A 22,618-nucleotide genomic window follows, 5' to 3' on the forward strand; every position below is an offset into this window, starting at 1 on the left:
GCCCTCTTAATTGGGGAAAGAGAGAGACATAACCTGTCATAACCTGGCTGCATGGGTATCTAGAAAAAAAAAGCACCACTTCATCTCTCTCCTTCCCTTCCCCAGCCAACTGCCTAGGAAAAGTGGGGCTGTGTTTTGGGTCTGGGGGAGATAGCATGGCCTCAAAACAGTTCCCGACACATTCTTTCTCCCATTCCACTGCCAGGGCACTGAACTCCTTTAAGTTAGAAGAAATTTCCAGAACATTGTGAAAAGTGTTGGAGTGAAAGGAACTGCTTCTTGAACTGCGTTCTGCACCAAAAAAGGCAACCTCAGTGCACTCGGAGTGTTTCTGAGCCTCGTAGAGAAACTTCCTCTTTGACAACGTTGGCCCAGAAATCCCTGGGTGAGATTACTTCCTGTACAAAGCATGATACTAGCAGCCACTTGGCAGATAGCTAGAACAGGCCAGGGGAGCCAGGGAGTGAGCCCGACACTCCCGCTCCAGGCCTTCCATTCCTTCTGCTATTAAAGACCAGCCAGGCTGTCACTACCAGCTAACCTGCCTGTGTAGGGAAAGACCAGCTCCCGAAGTTTGCAAAGCAAGTCCTCTGGGAGGCTGTGGTACAATTGGCACTAACTGGGCACCAGCAGAGTGCTCATGGACTTGACTTTGTTACAGTTCCTATTTTTAATTCTACCAATCACCCCATTCTGTACTGAAAGCAGATAGCTTCTCACGGACCCAACCTGAGCCAGGCTGAAGGGCCTGGAGTCAGGGCACTGTCCGTTCCCAGAGTCGCTCTCGAAGCAGCCACTGTCCTTTGGGGTTTTCTGTCTCAAAGTAGTCCTCCCCGGGAGACACCAGCGTCTCCAGCGCAAAGAGCTCCGCATCCCATTCCATGTCTTCTCTGGAGAAGTTGCAGAGGATCCGTCTGGAGCTCCCCAGGCTGGAAGGAGGAAGGCAGCAGGGAGGTTACGTTTGGCTTGGCCAGCTGCACAGAGAAGGGATGCTCTGATTTAGCACTCCAGTGGAGGCCGTTAGATACTCCCCCAGTGCTGGGCCTCGTGGAGGACAAAGCAGTATTATTATGGGGACTGGGAATGGACCTCAGCTGGACCTCAAGCTGGGTTTGAAGGAGAAAGTGGGTGATGAGGGCTGGGCCTCGGTTTTAATACATTCTGTACGTGGTTCATTATTATGGGAGGAAAATGCTATTTAGAAACACCCCTGAATCCACCAGAGGTGAATGGCTCTTGTAAAAACAAAGAGAAATGGGTGGATGAGCGTAGATGGAACCCCAAGGTGGGGTTCCCCAGTGTGGCCTGGGTTGGCCAGAGCAAGACAGCACTTACTGCTCTGAAGGAGCAGGTCAGGAATTTGGGGCTAGAGATGTCACTAGTCTTGGGAGAGAAGGACCTGGAGAGAGAGGTTGAGAAATGTTGATGAGAGGGGTCCAGCCAGCAGGAAGCTCACCCCCTGAGCCTGGCCAATGCCTCTCTAAGGCAGGGCATCTGATCGGTTTGATGTTGGTTCCAGCTCGGTGCTATGCACTCTTCAACCCCAAACTCTCATTAAAAATGTGCAGTACGCAGTGTGTCTGTGGCATTTAGGGGAAACAAGGAAAGAGGATGGCACAGAGCAGAAGGACTAAGTAGGCCAGAAGGAAAGGGAGGCAGATCCAGAGCTGAAGCACAGTTAGGAGTGGTGACAACAGTGAACCACGCTAGTGTATATAATAGAAAACATTTTTAAACTAAGACTTCCATCCCCCCAAAAAATAGACAAGAATAATTTTTAGCATATAGGATGGGGGCTCAAGGCAGCTTAAAATCCCAGGAGTCTGGAGGACATGAAAACATTTTGGTTATACTCTGTGGCCCAAGCACTTACTCTTTTTTGCAGGCTTTGGGCTTAAATTTCAAGGTGCTGAATGCCCCTTCCACAGCCTTGGGCAAGTAAATGGGGTGCCTCTCAAGTCTCCTCTGAGTGCCAATGGTCCTACGCTCCGTGCTTTTTCGAAACTGGCCGCCTGTCGTGTGTATGGTGTGTACAGCCATGTCCTCAGAGTGCCGGCGTGGCACCCGCAGGATCCAGTTGGAGTGCAAGCTGTGCTCCCGGGAGCTGGTGGCCACTGGAAGAGAGAAACAGGGTCCCTGGAAAGGAGGACTCACCATTGGGAGGAGCAGAGGCAACAGAGAGCGTGAACAGGGTTGAGAACTTAAAACAAATGCATATACACAGCAGTGAATTCCTAGGAAGGACTGGAGAGCCAAGCAAAGGGGCTGATTTGACTTTGCAGTTATGGTGTAGGAATACAATGGAAAATTGTGTGTCAATTAAAAAGAAGAACATAAAGCCCTGGCGGGTGCGGCTCAGTTGATTGAACCAAGAGGTCGCTGTTTGATTCCCAAACAGGGCACATGCCTGGGTTGGGGGCTCAATCCCCGGTATGGGGCATGCAGGAGGCAGCTGATTGAAATTTCTCATCAGTGTTTCTCTCTCTCTCTCCCTCCCTCTTTCTTCCTTTCTCCCTCTCTCTAAAATCAATTAAAAAATATGTAAAAATAAGAACATAGGTCTATATTTACTAACTTGGAAAGATGCCAATGTTGTATTGTAAATTCTTAGGTGAAAAGAGCAGATGAGATCCTATTTTTGTTTTAAAAAAAAATAAACTGAGTCTGTATTTTTGTTTAAAACCTTTTTGAAAAGACATACACCAAAATGTTAATAGTGATTACTATCTCCAGGTAATAGTATTACAGACCATATTCTTTACTTTCTTCTTTATGCTTCAATGTATTGTTTACTCAATTGATTTATAATATGTTACAATTATTATTAGAGAAAAACCATAAAGCCATTTTCAAAACAACTATGAAGATGACACTTGTCCTCAGTGGGTTTTGTTGTCCTCTCATCAATGTCCTGGATTCCTAGGTTTGACTCCCCGGGAGTGGGCCAGCCTTTGTCAGGGACTGAAGGGGCTTGTGAGAGAGGAGGGCAGACAGCTGCCCTGCAGGGTACAATGAACTTGGAGAGCAATAGTAACCTGGGAAATTCCACAGAACTCAGTGAGAACAGAAACCTCACAGATTAAGGTCAATCCAGGCCAGAAGAACAAGAATATAATATTTTGATAATTAAATAATTAAGAACAATTTAGTATTAGTGCCAAAAGTTGATATCTCAGAGAGACCTAAATAAAACCATCATTAATTACCTGATGGGAGGCAAGTCACAGATTAAAAAACTGGAGTAATGGAATTTAAAAGTGGGCTCAACTCATGTACATGGTTGAATTCTTTGCTCTCCACCAGCAGAGAGCCGTGACATACCTAGACAGGGAGAAAAGTATCACCCTCAGTCCTCACCTCGCTCCCTCTCCAGGCTCCATGCTAGGCCTGGACAAGCTCCCTGGCCCTCTCTTGCCCTACACATCCTCGTGGTGTGGTGGCTCATGAATGCCACAGAGGTAGTGCTGGGGGGAGGGGTGAAGAGGGATGACAAAGTGGGTGAAGGGTCAGAGTTGTGTCTAACAGCTGGTGCTGCCCCATGGCCATGCTAGCTAAGGGAGGTCCAGAAGCTAAATTTTCAAATATAATTTGCCCTCTTTGCTTTCCTTTTAAAAAAATTGTAGTAAAATACAAATAATGTAAAATTTACCACTTTAACCATGTTTTAGTGTACAGTTTAGTAGTGTTGAATATATTTGCATTGTTAAGTGACTGATCTCCAGAATTTTTTTCATCTTGCAAAACTGAAACTCTATACCCATTTAACAGCAACTCCCCATCCAACGCCTTCATTTATCCATTTTTCTATTACTTTAGCTCATAGGCTCTTACAAAAGTGTCACCCTGTCTCAGCTGTGGCAACAGACCACAGGAAAGGAGTTTTTGCCCAAATATGGCCTCAGGTGTTAAAGGGGCAGGTTGAGGCAGTGTCAGCTGAGACAACTAAAGCAAAGCACCCCCAAGAGAAGTACAAGCTCAGGGCCAGGCTCTGGCTTGCAGATGTGTTTCCCTGTCATGGGGAGGTAGGATTCCTGATAGCCCATCTTATTAGTCCTCTTCAGAGACTACAACCCATCCGCCTTCTGCCCCCAGGGATGGCACTCACCATCAAAGTCCACATCTTCATTTGGGGGGTCTGTCTCAGCAGTCCGTGGCCGTTTCTCTGTATCCAGCTCTGCGATGATGGAGTCAAAGAAGGCAATGGCCTCTGCCACGTCTGCGCTGAACTGCCAGTATTTCTTGGGGGTTGCTTTCTGCTGCAGGTGAAGGGGAGGAGAAAGAGTTGCTTGAGCCAACTGTATAGCATCCTCACACATGTCAGTCATAACTGCTGAATAGAATTAAATGTTGCTGAAACTAAATGTGTGTGAAGTTATAAATCCGCAGGGTTTACAAGGGAAATTCATATAAGTACTCTGTGGAAGGAAGGTAGATGCTCCACACCTACATTGCTATAGGTCAATGGATTTCAATTACCTCAAGGAAGGAGAGAGAAAGGATGAAAAGAATGGCCTCTCTTGGTCACAGATGGTTATTAACCATCAGATGAAACACTTAGTTTTTCTTTGCCCTTCCTTGCTGATGAACACCCAGTTAGGCAATGATACAGTTCCTTAGGTAAGTGATAAGATGCTCACAGCAGGAAAGAGAGGACAAGATATGTTGGAACTAATCCCTAAACGTTGTCAGTGCCTAAAGTGAACAAAATTGGGCCCAATTCATGGAATAAATTGAAGAGAAATTAGTATCATTGTTTGAAAAGTGCAAGAAATAAAATATCTAATCTAATAAAAGAGAATCATGCAAATTGACCATACCTTCACTACACCCACCAGCCATGCCCACCAGCCAATCAGGAGCGAATATATAAATTAACTCAACTAAGATGGCAGTGGCCACAAAGATGGAGTGAGCAGGAGGCTTGAGTTGCCCCCGGCAATGGAGGAAGCCAAGCTTCCCGCCTGCCCTGCCAGCCCTGAGCTCCGCTCAAGGCTACAAAGTTTCAATTATAGAAGATAAATAAATCCCAGATACCTACTTCCAGCTGGCCATGGCCAGCCTTAAAAGGGCCCTCAGCCCCTCACCCAGGCTGGCCAGGCACCCCAGAGGGACCCCCACCCCTATCCAGGACATCCTTCAGGGAAAACCAGCCAGCCCCCACTGGTGCACCAGGCCTCTATCCTATATAATAAAAGGGTAATATGCAAATTGACCCTAACAGCAGAAAGACTGGGAATGACTGGTCACTATGACACACACTGACCACCGGGGGGCAGGTGCTTAATACAGGAGCTGCCCTCTGGTGGTCAGTGCGCTCCCACAAGGGGAGCTCTGCTCAGCCACAAGCAAGGCTGCCAGCTGCCAGCACAGTGGTAGAGGCGGGAGAGGGTCCCTCAGCAGTGCTAAGGATGTCTGACTGCAGCTTAGGCCTGCTCCCCGCTGGCCATCCCCTGCTAGATATTCCCCAAGGGCTCCCGGGCTGCCAGAGGGATGTCTGACTGCCAGCTTAGGCCTGATCCCCAGGGGAGCAGGCCTAAGCCAGCAGGTGGACATCGCCTGAGGGGTCCCAGACTGCGAGAGGGCACAGGCCGGGCTGAGGGATCCCCTCTCGAGTGCACAAATTTTTGTGTACCAGGCCTCTAGTATAGTTAATAAGAATATACTGAGTGCCTAACTGGGTTCTGGGCTCTGTCCTGATTCCTTCTCCTCCAGGATCTTATTCATCATCACAACAGCCCACCAAGGATCACAAGTGACTGACATCATGGAAGTTCAAGCACCACAGAAACTTCAACAGGGAGCTGACCACACAAGAATCAACCATGAACCAGTGAAAAGTTCCCTGAGGAATTCAGTAAATAGAGAACTCAAAAGAGACAATATGTGCTAACCTGGACTATTTTGACCATATGTAGAGGTGTAGAGTTCTTTTGTTTTATATGGGCATTTTGGAAGTGGGATGGTATTAACAATAAATATGATTTAATTACAGACTAGCATGTTGGGAAATGTATGTACAAGACTTTGGTGAAATATATGTATTTTGTACTATTAGAAAACATTTTTAAATCAAGAATTTTTTTCTTAACAGAAAATATTGAAGAACCACAATATACACCTAAATCATTTTTGTTAAAAGTGGAAAGCCATCCAAATGAAGTCATCCTTCCCTCTTCAAAGAGCCCACTAAAATGAAAGTAAGGAGGGAGGAAAGTAGAAACTCCAATGACAAAGAGAACAGTGAGAGGCCATCAGCAAAAGACAGATTTCCAAAAGCGTCTGGCAGTTGGCAAGCAGTGGAAGGAAGGTCATTGATGTAATAGAGCAGAGGGCCTGTCCTTCCAGAGCTTCCTGGGTGGGGAAGCAGCTGAGGAGGGGTCATTTTGAACCTTGGGAACTGAAAATGCTCCAGACTTAACAACACCAGATACAACAGGGCTGGGAGGGTGGTGCGGGACTGATGAAGGACTGTTTGAAAGTCTCTATGCGCACAGCAGGCCAGGCCACCAGGCATCCTCCCTGCAGTCAAATGACAGGAGGGCTCATCAATATAGGCAATCAATATTCTTTTATCCTCCATGTGTTTTTTCTTGCTGGTCCCTCTGCCGTGGTTGTCTCATCTGGCTGACTCCCATTCATCTACCAAAACTGGCTGATATGACCCAGCAATTCCACTTCTGTGTATATATATATATCTGAAGAAACCCAAATCACTAATTTGAAAGAATAGGTACACCCCTAGGTTCATCACAACATTATTTATTATAACCAAGATATGGAAACAACCCAACTGCCCATCAATAGGCAAGTGAATTAAAAGGGGGTGATACATATACACAATGGAATATTACTCAGCCATAAAAAGAATGAAACCTCATAATTCACAACAGCGTGGATGGACCTACAAAGTATTATGCTAAGTGAAATAAGTCAGTCAGAGAAAGACAAATACCATATGATTTCACTTATATGTGGCATCTAAAGAACAATATAAATAAGCAAACAAAACAGAAACAGGCTCATAGATACAAAAAAAAACCCAGACTGATCATTACCAGACTGGGTGAAAAAGGTGAAGGGATTAAGTACAAGTTGACAGTTACAAAATAGTCATAAGGATGTAAAATAAAGTACAGCATAGAGAATATAGTAAAAATATTATATTAGGTATGTATGGTGTCAGGTGGGTACTGAGAATATCAGAGGGAACACTTTGTAAAGTATATGATTGTCTAACGGTTAGGCTCTAACCACTATGCCTCACACCTGAAATTAATAAAAATAATACTGAAGTAAAAAAAAAAAAAAAAAAAGACTTGGCTGAGACAGCTTCTTCTCCACGGTGACCACTTTCTTAATTCTACCATCACACATAACATTTCAGAGATTATTTTTGTGAAGTGAAAGAGAGAAAAACAAAGATTGAAGAAAGCCACACATCTGGACTGAGCCGCAAAGGAAGAATGAATATTACTTAAGAGGAATGCCAGGTGCATAGGTTTTTGCATCTCAAAATCCATCTCGGTATGAAGAAGATGTCTCAAAGTCTCCAGCAGCAACTACCATCAGTGTTTGGCTTAATACAAGCGTCCCAGGCTTGCATGTGGGCATCACATTCTTTTTCATCTGGGTCAACCTCCAATTGATGTAAGCTGCTCATTCCTCAACGCCTCCAGGAAGTAGACTTTGGCAATCAGCTGAGAGCAGCCCAAAGCAGTTACTTTCACTTAGAAGGGTTTAGAAGAGACTCTTTGGTGTTTTAACTATCAAAGGCCTAGAAAACAACAAGCACACTACCATTAGTTAATTTAACATAAGCCCTTTATTGTGGCCTCTTATGGATCTCCTGAACATCCTCACAAATTAAAAAAATAAACCACTTTAGCCACTGAACTCTCTATCAACACTGATGGACAAGGCGCTTTCAGCTACACACTTGTTAGTTATTCCAGATATTCAAACATGTTGGTTGTTTCCAAAGCTTCAAGCTTTAGGATTCAAGACTCAGGTCTCTCTCCCATGCCTTGCCCCTTCTACTATGCTTAGTAGAGAGTGCCTTCCTGGGCACACCTGGAGACACTGACAAGCTCCTTAGACAACAATGAAGAGTCCCATTATCTAGATCCCACTCCAGGGGTCTCTGTTGAGTCAGGCAGTACATTAGCATTATAAAATTTATTTCTACTAAGAGCTTTTGGATCCTGGTCTGGCTGAGAGTGAGGCATTGGGACACTCTGGTGACATTATTTGTGGCTGACCCATACAAACCTGTGTAAGCAGTTCCCTCCAAGCCCTCCACGCCCTTCATGAAATGAGGTAGGGATATACATAAACGTAAATGAATAAACAATGGATTCCCTTCCTTACTTAGTCCCGCCTTCCTTCCCTGTAAATGAAAGCACCAGCCCTTGACCAAGTCTAAGCGCATGGCCTGGGAGGCAGTGAAGGGATGCCTCCCTCTTAACCCTGTTGGGGTGACTCTATGACAGTCTGGCCCAATCCCAGCTAGACATCAGGATCTCCTGGATCTATTCTTCTTAAAGAATAGCTACACCTGGCCCTTTCCCAGACCACTTACTTTAAATAATCAAGTGATTCCACTGCACAGCAGTTAAGAACCACCACTCACTAGAGAACCGGCCATGGTGGAGCGACCCAGGCATGGGGGAGGGACCCAAGCTGGGGGAGGGACCATGGCTGAGTCTAGCTTCCTCCACCTTCCCATAGCTTCCATGGCCTTTTCTCACCTCTACAAGGACATTCTCTTGGTCAACACTCACAGATACCACTAGCACAATGACTGCATCAACTGAGGCTCAAGGTTCAGGGCTCAGGCTAATATGACAGGAAAATCTACCTAACAAAGAGGTTGTGGTATAAAATGGGAGGTCAGTGATCAGGACCCCTGGGTGAGATCCAAAATAGTCCTCCCTTGCTGAACTCAGAACTCCAGGTAAAAGTGTATTGCTTCCCTCCCAACCTGACTTTTTCCAGCCCGAAGGTTTTAAAGACGCCTTTGGAAAGCCTGCATGTGACGCAGCCTGCAGCCTGTTGCCCCTGGTGAGGCCTGGGTTTCACAGAGCTCATGTTGCCTCATCAGCCCCGCAGCAGCCCCACGGGGAAGGCACTTGCTCTGAAAGCATCTGTATTGCATTGCGACTCCACTCCAGTTTGCCTTTCACATTTCACCTTCGTGGCCTTAGGGTTATCATTTTCCAGGCCTCCCTGTCCCACCCCCTCACTCTAGGCCTGAGTCTCAGATTACTTTGCCCAGATGGAAATCTTTGCACTTTTCCAAACCAAACTCCACTTACTTCTCACTTTAACTTTCGAGTCCCCCAGAGCAGTTTGTGATATTTTTCTGCATTTCATATCAGCTGCTCTCCTGCTGGTTTCACTTGACCTCTGGGTACCTGGCCGTCTCCAATCTGTTTTCTTCTGGGATCTGTCAGTATTTGTTTGCAAGAGATTTGGTTTCTACAAAATAAACTTCCAGTTGTAAACAACAATATTTTTTTCAGAGGTTAGGGTAGGGGGACATTCTAAACCCACCCAAAGCCAAGAGGAACACACTAAACACCTAGCCTCCTTCTCACCTCTCCTACTTGGCAACCTTCCTCACCTTTTCAGAGGGCCCGCCTACTCACTGCAGCAAACAGTCCCAGGCGCCTTTTCTCTATGCTCATGTCCTGCTCCGTGTGGACAGATACCTTCATAGCCCCGAGAAGACCGGTGGTACTTAACCTCTTCTTTGAGGCAGCTTTGGCAAATAACACTCACAGAAAATACTCTGCTGATAAGTGCTCACTGCCAGCCCTTGTACACAGAGACAAGTTGTACCACACACATACTCCTAACATTCTTGGTTACACTTCTACCTCTTTCTCTTCCAAGGAACCCCAACACACCAGTGTGGTTCCGAGAGTGATGCTGAGAATTGCAGCTTCAGATTATAGTACGGGCCATGTCAGGGCAGATGAATTATCTTTTCATCTAAGAATGTCAAGCACCTATGCTGAGGGCTGGTATGGAGTAATAAATATTTGTTGAGTGAACGAATATATGCTGTATACATGCCATTACCTTATGTTTACATTTTCCAACCAGTTTGCATGTTGTTAATGTATACTTTTGGATTTAACTTGACAAATTCTGAGAACTCTGTACTGCTTATATTTCTTTAAAAAAATGTTTTTATTGATTTTTAGAGAGAGAGAAGGAGAGGAAGAGATAGAAACATTGATGAGAGAGAAACGTAATTGATGGGCTGCCCCCCTACCCCTGCATGCCCCTACTAGGGATTGAGCCTGCAACCCGGGCATGTGCCCTGACAGGAATCAAACTGGCAATTTCTTCGTGCATGGGACCATGCCCAACCAGCTGAACCAAACTGGCAGTGTGTGTACTCCTTATCTTTATGGAGTACTGATAATACTCTCTTGAACTAATTATACCTGGAAATCTGAATGTCAATATAATTGAGATAGCCTGGATTGAAGAGATCATTTTCTCTTGGATCAGCTGGGTGAAATTAAAGGCAAAACAGCTTAAATTTATCAATAAGCAATTTAATATCATTAAAAGAAGATTTTAAGGACAAACCTTGAAAGCTCTAATTCATTCACTTGGCCTTCTACCATCCTTCTGATAGACTTTCAAGGCCAAGTACAAATAGATATTTACCTTATCCCTTTTATTTAGAACACCTAAGAAAATATGTATCCATAGTTGAATAGGAGTTTGTGGAAAAAAAAAATGTGCGTTATTGAAACAAGAATTGTAGATATGAGAAATAACTTGGGAAAAGATATAATCACTGAAACCTAAATACACACATACATATACCCACATACAAAGTTTCAATAGATAAGCTAAATGGTAGACTGGCCACAGCTGAGGGGGCTGGAAATCAGTGAAGCAGATAATGGAGCTGAAAAAATCAGCTCAAAAAGATAAAAAAGAAGGGAGAAGTTTGCCACAAACTCTAGTATAACTAAGCCTGGGTATTACCTGTCAAAACATGACAACCATTTAGGAAGCATAGCTACACACCTTCTGCCTTTGGTATTAGAGGTTCTAAACTCACAGGCTGATAGGCTTCGTCTTTTACCTCCCAGCTTTATAATCTTCAGGTCATTTTGTTGTTGTTAGTGCCTGGTAACTCCGCTTCTTAAACACCATCTAAATGGTCATTTCACTTCAACAAAACACTGAGTGAAAATTTTTTTATCATTTATCAAACCATTAGAAGCAAAACTGATAGAATTGAACTAACACCCTTGAAACATAGTATAAAATATTTACATCCAATAAGTGAAACATCGCAATCCAATAAGAGAAAGGATAGATTTGTCAATAAGTGGTGTTGGAAGACTTTGCTATTTGGGAAAAAATTCACTTTGAATTCTCACTTCCCACTACATGTCAAAATAATTTGCTGATAGACAAAAGAATTGGGATGTTTTATTTTCATGGAACTATTAAAAATGGAGAAAAATGGCAAATATGCAATTGACTTTGAGGCATAGAAGGACTTTCTAAGCATGAGAGTAATGGAAGAACTATCAAAGACAAAAATTATCAATTTGACTATACAAACATCAGTAGTATTTGTACATCAGATAATGTCAAATTAAATTAAAAGGTACATAATAACTTAGAGCAGTGGTTCTCAACCTTGGCTGCACATTAGAATCACCTGGGAATCTTTTTAAAATGCTGATTTCTGGGCCTCATCCTCCGGAAATTCTGTTTCTCTGTTATGGGGTGAGGCCACAACATTAGTAACAAAGAAACAGAATTTCCAGAGGATGAGGCCCAGAAATCAGGATTTTAAAAAGATTCCCAGGTGATTCTAACGTGCAGCCAAGGTTGAGAACCACCCATTTAGAGTATTTTTAACATACATGGCAGACAATGTATTCATATACTTAGCATAAAAACATTTTACATAAGTCAATAATAAATCCTTAATAGAGCCAACATAAAATTTACAAAGACATAAATGGGTAATCCATTAATAAGAAATTGGTTTAATAAAATAAAAGGGTCATTCTTTGCTCAAGCAATAATCAAAGAAAAGCACATAAAATAATGCAGTTATATCAGTAAACTTTTAAAATTAATGGCAATACTTGGTGATGATAAAGAGCAATGTGAAGGGCTTTCTCATTTGTGACAAATGGATGGATCTTGAGAATATCATACTAAGAAAAATAAGTCAAATGGAAAAAGTCAAGAACCATATAATTTCACTCACATGTGGAATGTAAAACTGAAAGCAACTAATGAAGAAACAATACAAATAAACACAAACTCGGACACAGACAATAGTATGATGGTAACCAGAGGGGAGGAAGGTGGAGGGGGTTGAAAAGTGTAAAGGGGGTCAAATATATGGTGACAGAGGAAAATGTGACTTCAGGTGGTGGGCACACAATGCAATAAACAGATGATGTAGCATAGAATTGTACACTTGAAGCCTATACAATTTTGTCACCCCAATAAATATAATTTTTTTAAAATTAAAAAAGAGGACTTTCTAACACACTGTTGATGAAAGTGTAAATTTTAAAATGTTTATGAAAGCAATATAAAGAAGGATCTTTAAAAATAATTGACCTTTTATTCTTTATCCATTAATCACACTTACAGGAATCACTGCGAAAAATGCCTTATAGACATAGAGTAAGATGTATGTACTTATAATTTTTAACAACTGTTTAAAGACTGTAAATTGTTACAATTTTTGCCATTAGAACTTGAGTTTTCCAAAAACTAGTTCATAAGATGGGAAAGAACTGACAATATAAAATATTAACTGAGAAAAGGGATTATAAAAAGTATATGGTATGGACCAAATTTACTCAATTTATACATATACATACATTAGGATGGCCAAAATTAGCAAATAAAAATATAGAATGGCAATTAAATTTCAATTTCACATAAACAATGAATAATTTTTTAGTATAAATACATACCAAATATTGAATGGACATAATTATACTAAAAAATCTATTGTTTATCTGAAATTCAAATTTAAATAGACATCCTTTATTTTATCTGGCACTCCTAATATACATATATGCAAAAGTACAGAAAATAAATGATTGAAATAAAATATACCTACATATTTTATAGTCATTATCTCTGAATGATAGGTTTCTAAGTTATTTTTATTTTCTTCTGTATGCTTTTCTGTATTTTACAAATTTTACCTAATGAAGAAATGCAACTTTATCATTAGAAAAAAATGTTTACCTAAAAAAGTGTCCTTCGAATGGTGAACTCTGATCCATTACAGACTGGATGTTTTAATTATCAGGATCTGATGGCATATGAATATACTCAAACTGTATTTTACTCCATTAAAAATAAAAGATAATTTTCCACTCACTGGAAACCACAGACCTATTATTTTTTCCAGATCTTCCATCAAGCTTTGTAAGTTTCCTTCTTAAATTATAGTTGGAGCTTCCCAGATTATTGGTTTATTGAACATCTACGATGTGCCTGGAGCCTTACTAGAAATTGGAGATAAAACGATGAATAAGACAAGGTGCCTTCACACAGTGAACTGATGACCAGTAGCAGAAATAGCAAATGAACTGACCATTACAGTGCTGTGTGCTGAGTACTGAGTGCTGGGTGCTGAGTGCTGAGATGGGGCTCAGACACAGGGAGGAGGGAAATCTACTGAATTAGAGTGTGAACATGAGAAATGACTTCCTGGGGAAGTGCTTTTCTGCTGCCTAAAAAAGACAGGAAGTCAACCAGGTGACCAGAATGTGATGGCAAGGAATAAGGGAGGAGGAAATATTGCTTCCAGCAGGTGCCTGGAAGATAGATTAGAAAATATAATCACCCACCTAGCGGTCTGAGAGGGGCTACAGGAATTATATGCTCTGTTGTCAATCATTCTTATACTGTCCGTCATCTTGTGAAAAGCTCTGCCAAGCATAATGAAATATTCTTTGCAGCTCATATTGAATGTTTACTGCCTTTCAGCTCTGCAAACCATAGGCCATGGGATAGAGACTCCACCCCCACCCAGTAACTGATGTTCACAGAAAGCCTGCATTTTAATATCACTGTGTTTGCATAAAGTCTCCCCATCAGATCTGAAGAATATTTCTCAGCCATGTAAACAGATCCAGAACCTGCTTCCTTTCCCATATGCAATTATATGTGGCTAATTAGGTTGAATTCAGACTCTCCTGCCATAGAGGAGAAAGAATCTTCTATCTGCTGTTGACATGGTCTTATTTCATGAAACAAGATTGAGTGGCTTCTATAAAAAAATTTATTCTGAAAGCTAACTATTGTCAGAATAAAACTACTTTAAATTAAAAGCAATCACTTTTGGCAGGCATGCTCCAGAATTCCACTGGTTCTTTTAAAATGTAGCAGGTGAATTCCTTCAGTTGGAGCAGAGGGAGGGTGAGGTGGTGGTGCAGGAGGGGTATACATTTGCAGCTACTTTATCCCGGCAGACAAATCAGGAATCCAAGCTGCTCAGAACCAGGTGATCCACAGGAGACTGGTAACCTGGCCTCGAAAACTGTCCAGGCCAAACCGTCTGGGCAACGTTCCATGGGGCACCGCAGCCAACCCCGGACTGCCTCCCTGGGCCAGCCCTGGCCCCGTGGCCAGCCTCCCTGAGGCTCTTCTCTTATGTGGTCCAGTTCTTGCGGGAGGATGCTGGCTGGTGACTGGTTCACCTGGCCTTAAAATAGGAGGAGCTGTCCTCCGTGAGGGAGCAGTGGTCAGTCAGAGCACAATCTGGAATGTGTCCTCTTTACCTCCCATCAATACCCAAACTGGTCAGTCATACAGAGGAAGGAAGTTCTGACACATGCTACAACATGGATGAACCTTGAAAATATTGCTCTAGGTGAGAAAAGCCAGTCACAGTATGACTCCACTTATATGAGGTTCCTAGAATCGGCAAATTCATAGAGACAGAACATAGACTAGAGCTTACCTATTAGAGGGATGGGGGCAGGGGAAGTGGGGAGTTACTATTTAATGGATATGGAATTTCTCTTTGGGATGATGAAAAGTTCTGGAAATAGGGGTGGGCTACACCACATTGTGTTTGTACTTAATGCCACTGAAATGTACACTTTGAAATTATTTAAATGGTTAATATAAAAATAAATTTTAAGTCTTTTACTTTAAAAGACTATTTTATAGCTTTAAAAAATTAATGATTGTCAAACCTTTTATAGAAACACTAGAGGCCCAGTGCACAGATTCGTGCACCAGTAGGGTCCCTCGGCATAGCCTGCGGGAATCAGGCCAAAACCAGCAGTCCAACACTGCCTGCCACTTCTGCCTGCTGCTCCTGCTCATCCTGGCCCCACTGTACCTGCCACCACTGTTTGGTAGGCTTGCTGCTGCTCTGCTGCGGTGTCCGGGCTGCAGTGGCCAGCCGTAAGCCCTGCATCTGGCGCCCAACGGTCAGCTGAGCACCCATCGGTCAGTGTGGGAGCACACTGACCACCAGGGGGCAGCTCCTGCATTAAGCGTCTGCCCCCTGGTGGTCAGCGCGCATCATAGCAACCAGTCAACTGGTCATTTGGTTGTTCAGTCACTTAGGTTTTTATATATATAGATTTTCCTAATTCCTAAATGAATTATTTTTAGAGCACCCATGATCTCTTAAGGAACTCATTTTCTAGTTTATTACCAATATATTATGTAAAGTTCTAAAACTATATATTTATATAACATTCTAAAAATATATTAATTACTAGAGGCCCAGTGCATAAAATTCGTGCACTCGGGGAGTGTGTGTGTGTGTGTGGGGGGGGGGGGGTTCCTCAGCTCAGATTGCGAGAAGGTGCAGGCCAGGCCGAGGGACCCCACTGGTGCACGATCGGGGCTGGGGAGGGTTGTGGGAGGTTGGCCAGATGGAGAGGGACTGCGGGAGGGTTCCAGGGTATGTCTGGCTCGTCTTGCTCAGTCCCAATCAGCCAGATCCCAGCAGCAAGCTAACCTACCTGTCAGAGCATCTGTCCCCTGGTGGTCAGTGCACATCATAGCGACTAGTTGAGCAGTCAACTGTCTGTCTCCTGGTGGTTAGTGCACTTCATAGTGAGTGGTTGAACGGCCTTCGCATATCATTAGCATATTATGCCTTGATTGGTTGAATGGCTGACTGGACGACCAGACACTTAACATATTAGGCTTTTATTATATAGGATGGTTTAATAGTCTTTTGGATGAATTATTCTGGGTTTATATAAATGGAAATTTGAAAAAGTTCAAAGAAGTCTAGTATGAGGAATTCTGGTTATTATCTGATAATTAACAATCTGAAAATGTATACATTTATATTTAAAAGAAATTTATATAAAATCATTCAAAGAAAACCACTTAATTTCTTAAGAATTCATTAACTGTAATGAACCTAATTGCCCATAATCTGGAGACACTAAAAAGCACTCATTTAAGAAACCATGAAGTGGTATGTTTAAAGTGCTAAATTTTATATTAAGTTTATTTTCCTACAACAAGAAAAAGTAAGCTAAAATGGGTGATGCCCTGGTGCATTGCCTCACTCTCCCTAAGAGGGATCACCCGTGAGGACAGGGACTTGGACTTGCTCACTAGTATCTAGAATAGTCCCTGACACATAGCATATGCTCAATAAATATGTGTTGATGAATGAAGAATGAATTAGTGATATATGTATTGATAAAATTGTTTCTAAAATATTATTGAGGGAATTACCAGCCACATCACACATGGTTCCCTTATCAAGTTTCATATGAGAATTTTGAAATTTAAATCTGGGGAAAATCTCACTTTCCCTAAGTAATGGGTATGGTTCTTCCTCTCAGATAGTCAGAGTTTTTAAACAAGTCCAGCTCTCTTTTTATTGTAGCTTCCAGAAAGCGCAGAGTTAAATCCAAAGCTCATCTACAGCAGCTGAATTAACTACATGATCTGCATATTCTTTTGATTTTCTGTTGATGATTTTTTCTCCTGATTTTCCAGCTTCTGTTGCTACCTTATTCTGCTGGTGTGTGGCTCACTCAGATAATTGGAAGAATGAATTGGGACGTGTGAACTTATTTCTGTTGAAATGATTTGAGGACACAATACCGACACATTACCAAGTGCCTGCTGCAGCAGTGCTCACGCTGTCCCCCCAGCTTTCTTCCTAGTGCAAGAGGAGGTAGTACAAACTCGGTATTTCAGTGCTACAGAGATCAAGAGTAAAAGTGGAATCAGAGTTAGCCATGTGAAGAGAAGGTGTCAAGAGGGAGGGATTTTCACTCATGGATTGTGGAGAGGAGGGGGCCTAAAGTGTGCCTGTCTGTGGTGCTTCCGGTCCAGGTCTCTCCCGCACAGACGCCCAGGCCATGCCGCCTCGTGGGGGAGCTTCGCCGGAGCATGGAAGCCGTGCAGGGGGAGGACTCTGCTGGCCCAGCTGTGCGGGATGAAGCAGCCTCACCCTGAAGTGCAGGCTCCCGCACCTGATATATTACACAAGCTCAGATATGTTTTCCAATGGAAAGGTGCCATGGATACATGAACAGGAGTGTGAGTTCTGGCAGGATAGAGGCTGGCTCCCTCTTGATCAGGTCACAGCCTTACAGAGCACCTGATGTCTCTGAGCCCCAGCTATTCCATCGGCAGTGTGGGGCTAGGACTCAACACACGGAGTTTGGAGGATGATTAGAAGTCAGGAATAACTGCTGATTGTTCCTAATTGTGCCTGGGTTTCAGCACAGGAGCAGGGGAGGTGGGTGTGAAGGAGACCCCACTATTCCTCCTCGATGGCAGAAGTACCCCAGGTGCCCAGGGCATGGGGTCCGGTGGCCTCGCCCGATAGGTTCAGAAGTTCCAGGACTATTTCAAATATGCCATCCTTCCTCCACATGAATTTTGCTCTGTGTTGGAGATGCTAACATTTGGTCATTTAAACAATGAGTCCCAAATTGCACCCCATACCCAACACTGACACATAACTCCTCAGATATGAAATTTGTGTTTGGTTTGATTTAAAATGTTGCAAAATGTGTGTCTTATTCATTTTTGTAATTCCCTCTTATCCTGACGGAGGAGCAGATTGCCACAGGGCCTGGTCAGGACCCATCATGGTCATGGGAACCCAGGGGTCTTCCCACCCCCACCCCAGGCTCACTTCACTTCCTCCTTCCTTCATCCCATGTAGGTGCCCTTCCAGGCTCTCCACATTTCCTGGGAGTGAGGCTAACGGCTAACAGACGCCTTGGCACCCAAGTGCATCATGCCTTAGTTATGCGTGAGCATTTCAGCGGGACCTGTGGGGATACCTCACTCTAGGCCAGGGGTGGGCAAACATTTTGACTCGAGGGCCACAATGGGTTCTTAAACTGGACCGGAGGGCCGGAACAAAAGCATGGATGGAGTGTTTGTGTGAACTAATATAAATTCAAAGTAAACATCATTACATAAAAGGGTACGGTCTTTTTTTTTTTTAGTTTTATTCATTTCAAATGGGCCGGATCCGGCCTGCGGGCCATAGTTTGCCCACAGCTGCTCTAGGCTGTGAGAAACTCTGAGTCTTGCCCCAGGAGTGGCGTGTGAAATCAATTTAATGTGTCATGACCAATATTTAAAAATCAGTACAGAACACTTTGAAAAGTATCAAAGTATCAAACAGAGAACTTTTGTTTTGGTTGTGTGTTTGGGTAAACTGGGTCAGCATCTAAAATTTACTTCTTACTGAGAGTTTTAAACAAAACCATTTAAAAGCCATTATCTTTCCCCTGAGAGATAGGGGAACTTAGGTTCTGTAGTTGGTATTTATGGGGAGGGAGGGAGAGAGGGAGGGAGAGAGAGAGGGAAGGAGGGAGGGAGGGAGGGAGGGAGGGAGGGAGGAAGGGAGGGAGGGAGGGAGGGAGGGGGGAGGGAGAAAAGGAGGGCTCACCATGGTGTCCAGAACCACAGGGAACACTGCTCACTCCCTACATGAAGGCCAGCTCGCCCATGATCTACAGCATGAAAGACAGCAGGCTTTTCGTCTATAAAGCATCCATAAGTTGACCAGTAAGTACTCACCACTATGCTCTGGGTTAAGAAAATGACAAAGATACTGTTTTAGCTTCATCAAGCTCACTGCAGTTCACCAAGGGAGATACACAAGCTAACAGCCACAGTAGGACATGATAAATTCTAAAACAGAGATGTGTTTAGACTAATATTTGAGAAGAAAAAAGGCCGATGCTACAGAGGGGTATATTCATTTTCTAGGGCTGCTACTACAGAGTACCACAAACTGGGCAGCTTAGACCAACAGAAATGTATTCTCTCCCAGTTCTGGAGGCCAGAAGTCTGAGACCAGGGTGTGACTAGGGCTGTGCTCTCTTTGAAAGTGCTGGGGAGGGAGGCCCCCAGCCCCTCTCCCAGCTTCTGGCATTTCCTTGGCATGTGGTAGCGTAAGTACAGTCTTCACACAGCATTCTCCCTGCCTGCGTGCGTGTGTCCCAATTTTCCCTTCTTATAAGGACACCAGTGATGTTGGATCAGGAACCCACCCTAATAATTCGCAATCACCTTAACTAATTACATCTGTAATCACCCTTTTCCCTAAAACATCACCTTCTGAGGTGTTAGGATTGAAACTTGATTTTGGGGAGACAATTCAGCACATAACCGAGGGTCAAGAAAAAAATACGCTGTTTTCCCTAACCCTTGAACATCATTTCCTACCAATGCAGAAAGGTGATGACATTCCAGAAGGAAGGCGCTCTCCTGGGCCGCTGCCCCTGCTGTGCAGAGAGCCAGGCAGCACAAGCCACCTTGCTAGCCTGCCCTTGGAGGACGCAGCCTGCACCCGATGTTTCTCAGGACGCCAGCGGACAGCCCTTGCTTTAGGAGCGATGAAGGAGAGCCATTGTCTACAGGCTGCACCTTACATTCCAGGGTCAGTAAACACTGAACTACTTAGTACGTGCCAGGTCCTATCACAGGCAGGATCTTGCTTCCTCTTCACAAGGTGGACTCTTATTTCCATTCGCACACTCCCGAAATAGAAGCTCAGAGACGGAAACTCAACTTGACAAAGGCACACAGCTTTCACTTGCAGATACAGAGTTAAAATTCAGGCCTTGTTCTGACTGACTTCGAAGTCCTTTTTAAAACTCTTTCTGGTCACACCATGGTAAGAGGCAGCTCCCGAGGAAATGTACTGTGCCTGTGACCCTCCTCACAGCCATTCCTGCTCAGCCACAGCTGCTCGTTCTGCCTCTAATCCTCTCTCCGCCTTCAGGCAGCCGGACCAGGAAGGGGGCAGGGAGGAAGGGAGCTCCATTCTACAAAGACAGGACCCCGTTCTGCAGGAAACATAGTGCCCAGAGGGACCCTAACCAGAGCCTAGAACCCCAGGACACTCAAGCTGGAAGGGAGTCCAGAAGTCATTGCAACACCCTCTGTCATCAGAAGTGGCCCCCAAAACGGGTGACTGGCCCACAAACCTACAGCTAGCTGGCACAGGCTCAGTCCCAGGACCTAAGAGTAGGACCTTTGTATGGGCCCCAACATAATATACTTCGGGAGTTAAATTGATTATTTAAACTGCTCCCACCTGGGATAAAGTGCTGACAGTTAAAACCAGTTGAATGACCAGGCCTGGAGATTTGATAGTGATCCAATCAGTCACTCAACAATACTGGGCTTGCGTGGCCCACAGGGCACGCTGGGAGCCAGCCAGGATGTGGGAAAGACAGGCCTGCTGTGAACCCCCAAAGCCCCACCCGCAGGAAAATGATTGATGGAAATATATAACAAAACAGCCTCAAACCTCAAGCATTGAACAAAAAATTGAGGAAATACAGAAATGGGATTCCTGTCAGACTCAGGAGCCACTACCCCCTTGTCTTCCGGTGTCACTGAAATGCTCAAAGAAAGGTACTACATCCAAAGGCTGGGAAGGGTAAAAATGACCAGATAAATGCACACTATTTCTTCCACTGAGTTCCTGCTCAGTCTGTGTGGCCTGCAGCCTGCGATGCCCAGCAAGGCCCCTCTCTGTGGCTGTGCGGAGTCCCACAATGCCCAGGTGCGGGGTCCTGAGGGAGCAACGCCTGCAGTTACTTGATTCATACGGGGCTGAGCAGCTAGAGATTTGAAACATCTTGTTCATACGATTTCACTTTCCACTGGGACTCTCAGATGTGATTGCAGTAATAACAATAGCCGCAATCATTGGTTGAGGAATGATTTGCTGTCACCCAAACACCAAGCAAGTATGATCTCATCCATGAAATGGGCGGCAAATGACAGACGTCCCAGGCCACACAGTGCTGCTGCCTGCCACCAAAGCCCAGCCCTCCCGCACAGCGCACGGCGCCCCGCGCCCCCGCGAGCGGTGCGTCCCCTTGCCTCCCTGCGGGAAATCAACAGGGACTAGCCGTTCTCCCTGGCAGGGAGGTGGCCATGGAGAGTTCTGAGGACAACTGAGCTGTTGTTCGGAATGTGCGCGTTAACTAAGCTGTGCCTGGACGAGCCAGCTTCCAAACTGCACCGGCGGCTCTTGCAACCACTCTCATCTCAGCGGCACTTCTCAGCGGCACTTACCTTGATTTCTTTGGAGGGGGACTGGCCGGGGGCCTTCTTTCCTCCCTTGGAGGATTGGGACGAGGTGGAGGAGCAGTGGGCGCGCTTGGGCCTCAGGTCGTTGAGGCTGCTCAGGTACTTCTTCCGCAGGGCCAGCAGCTCCTGCAGGTACTGCAGACAGTCCTGGGTGCGAGAGTACATCCACGCCCGGTCGCCCTCCTGCTGCAGGTAGTACAGGCTGGTGTCCATGCTGCTGGTGCTTTTGTATTTCTTCAAGGACTCGCTGAATTTCTCCCCGTGGTCCCCAACCACGTACATGGAGCTGCTGCGGATCAGCCGCACCGGGGGGCCTCCCTCGCAGTAGGAACTCTCGGCCACCTCCGCCTTCCTTTGCGCCCTGGAGCTGAAGACCGAGTGCAGCTTTCTGAGCATGGTGCTCGGTTTCTCTCCGTGGGCGCCTTCCAGCTGCCCGCGCCGCCACTTGATCTCGCTGGGGGTGGGCGAGCCAGCATGCGGGCCTCCCGGCCTCGCCTTCCAGGAGGCCTCTGGTCGCTGGAAGCCAAGGAGCGAGTGCGGGCTCAGTCAGGTGGGCAACCAGGGGCTCTCTCATGGGAGTGGGCGTTTATACCCAATAACCAAGATGCCTTAAGCCACGGAGGAGAGGAGGTAATGAGTGCCCGCCGAGCTTAGAAGCAAGTGCCCGGCTGGTTCTAAGCACCATTTGGGGCAAATACCCTCTGTGCTCCTCCATCGAGGTCTCCAGCTGGATGGGGAACACGTGACATTGCTTTTCCTGCTTAACTATTTTCTTTCCTTTTCACTTTCCGTTTCTGGATGTGGTCTCAATTTGACTTGATCTTGGCATAAATTTGCACGTTTCCACTTGGCTGAGCTAGCCTTGGTCCTGAATTCCTGTATCCAAAACGAAATCCTACTTTGCAAGGACACCACTCAGCCAAAAGCAGTGTGTGGCTTGAGGTAAAATCCAGTCCCCTGAGCTGGGCCAGGGCGCACACAGCCAGGGCCATTGGCAGTTGGCTTGCAGATCTCCGATAAGCTGGGC

General features: G+C 44.9%; 1 protein-coding gene across 1 annotated transcript; it reads right to left on the bottom strand.

Moving 5' to 3' along the window:
* Positions 1 to 754: 754 nt before the first annotated feature.
* Positions 755 to 21,987, bottom strand: CUNH13orf42 (chromosome unknown C13orf42 homolog). The gene is made up of 4 exons (XM_036299453.1): positions 21,577 to 21,987; positions 4,106 to 4,253; positions 1,874 to 2,114; positions 755 to 929 (listed from the first exon to the last, which is right to left on the bottom strand). The coding sequence occupies exons 1-4, from the start codon at positions 21,985 to 21,987 to the stop codon at positions 755 to 757; spliced, it is 975 nt and encodes a 324-aa protein (XP_036155346.1).
* Positions 21,988 to 22,618: the final 631 nt, after the last annotated feature.

This window comes from Myotis myotis, unplaced genomic scaffold (assembly GCF_014108235.1).
Source record: "Myotis myotis isolate mMyoMyo1 unplaced genomic scaffold, mMyoMyo1.p scaffold_m19_p_3, whole genome shotgun sequence".
Taxonomy (NCBI): domain Eukaryota; kingdom Metazoa; phylum Chordata; class Mammalia; order Chiroptera; family Vespertilionidae; genus Myotis; species Myotis myotis.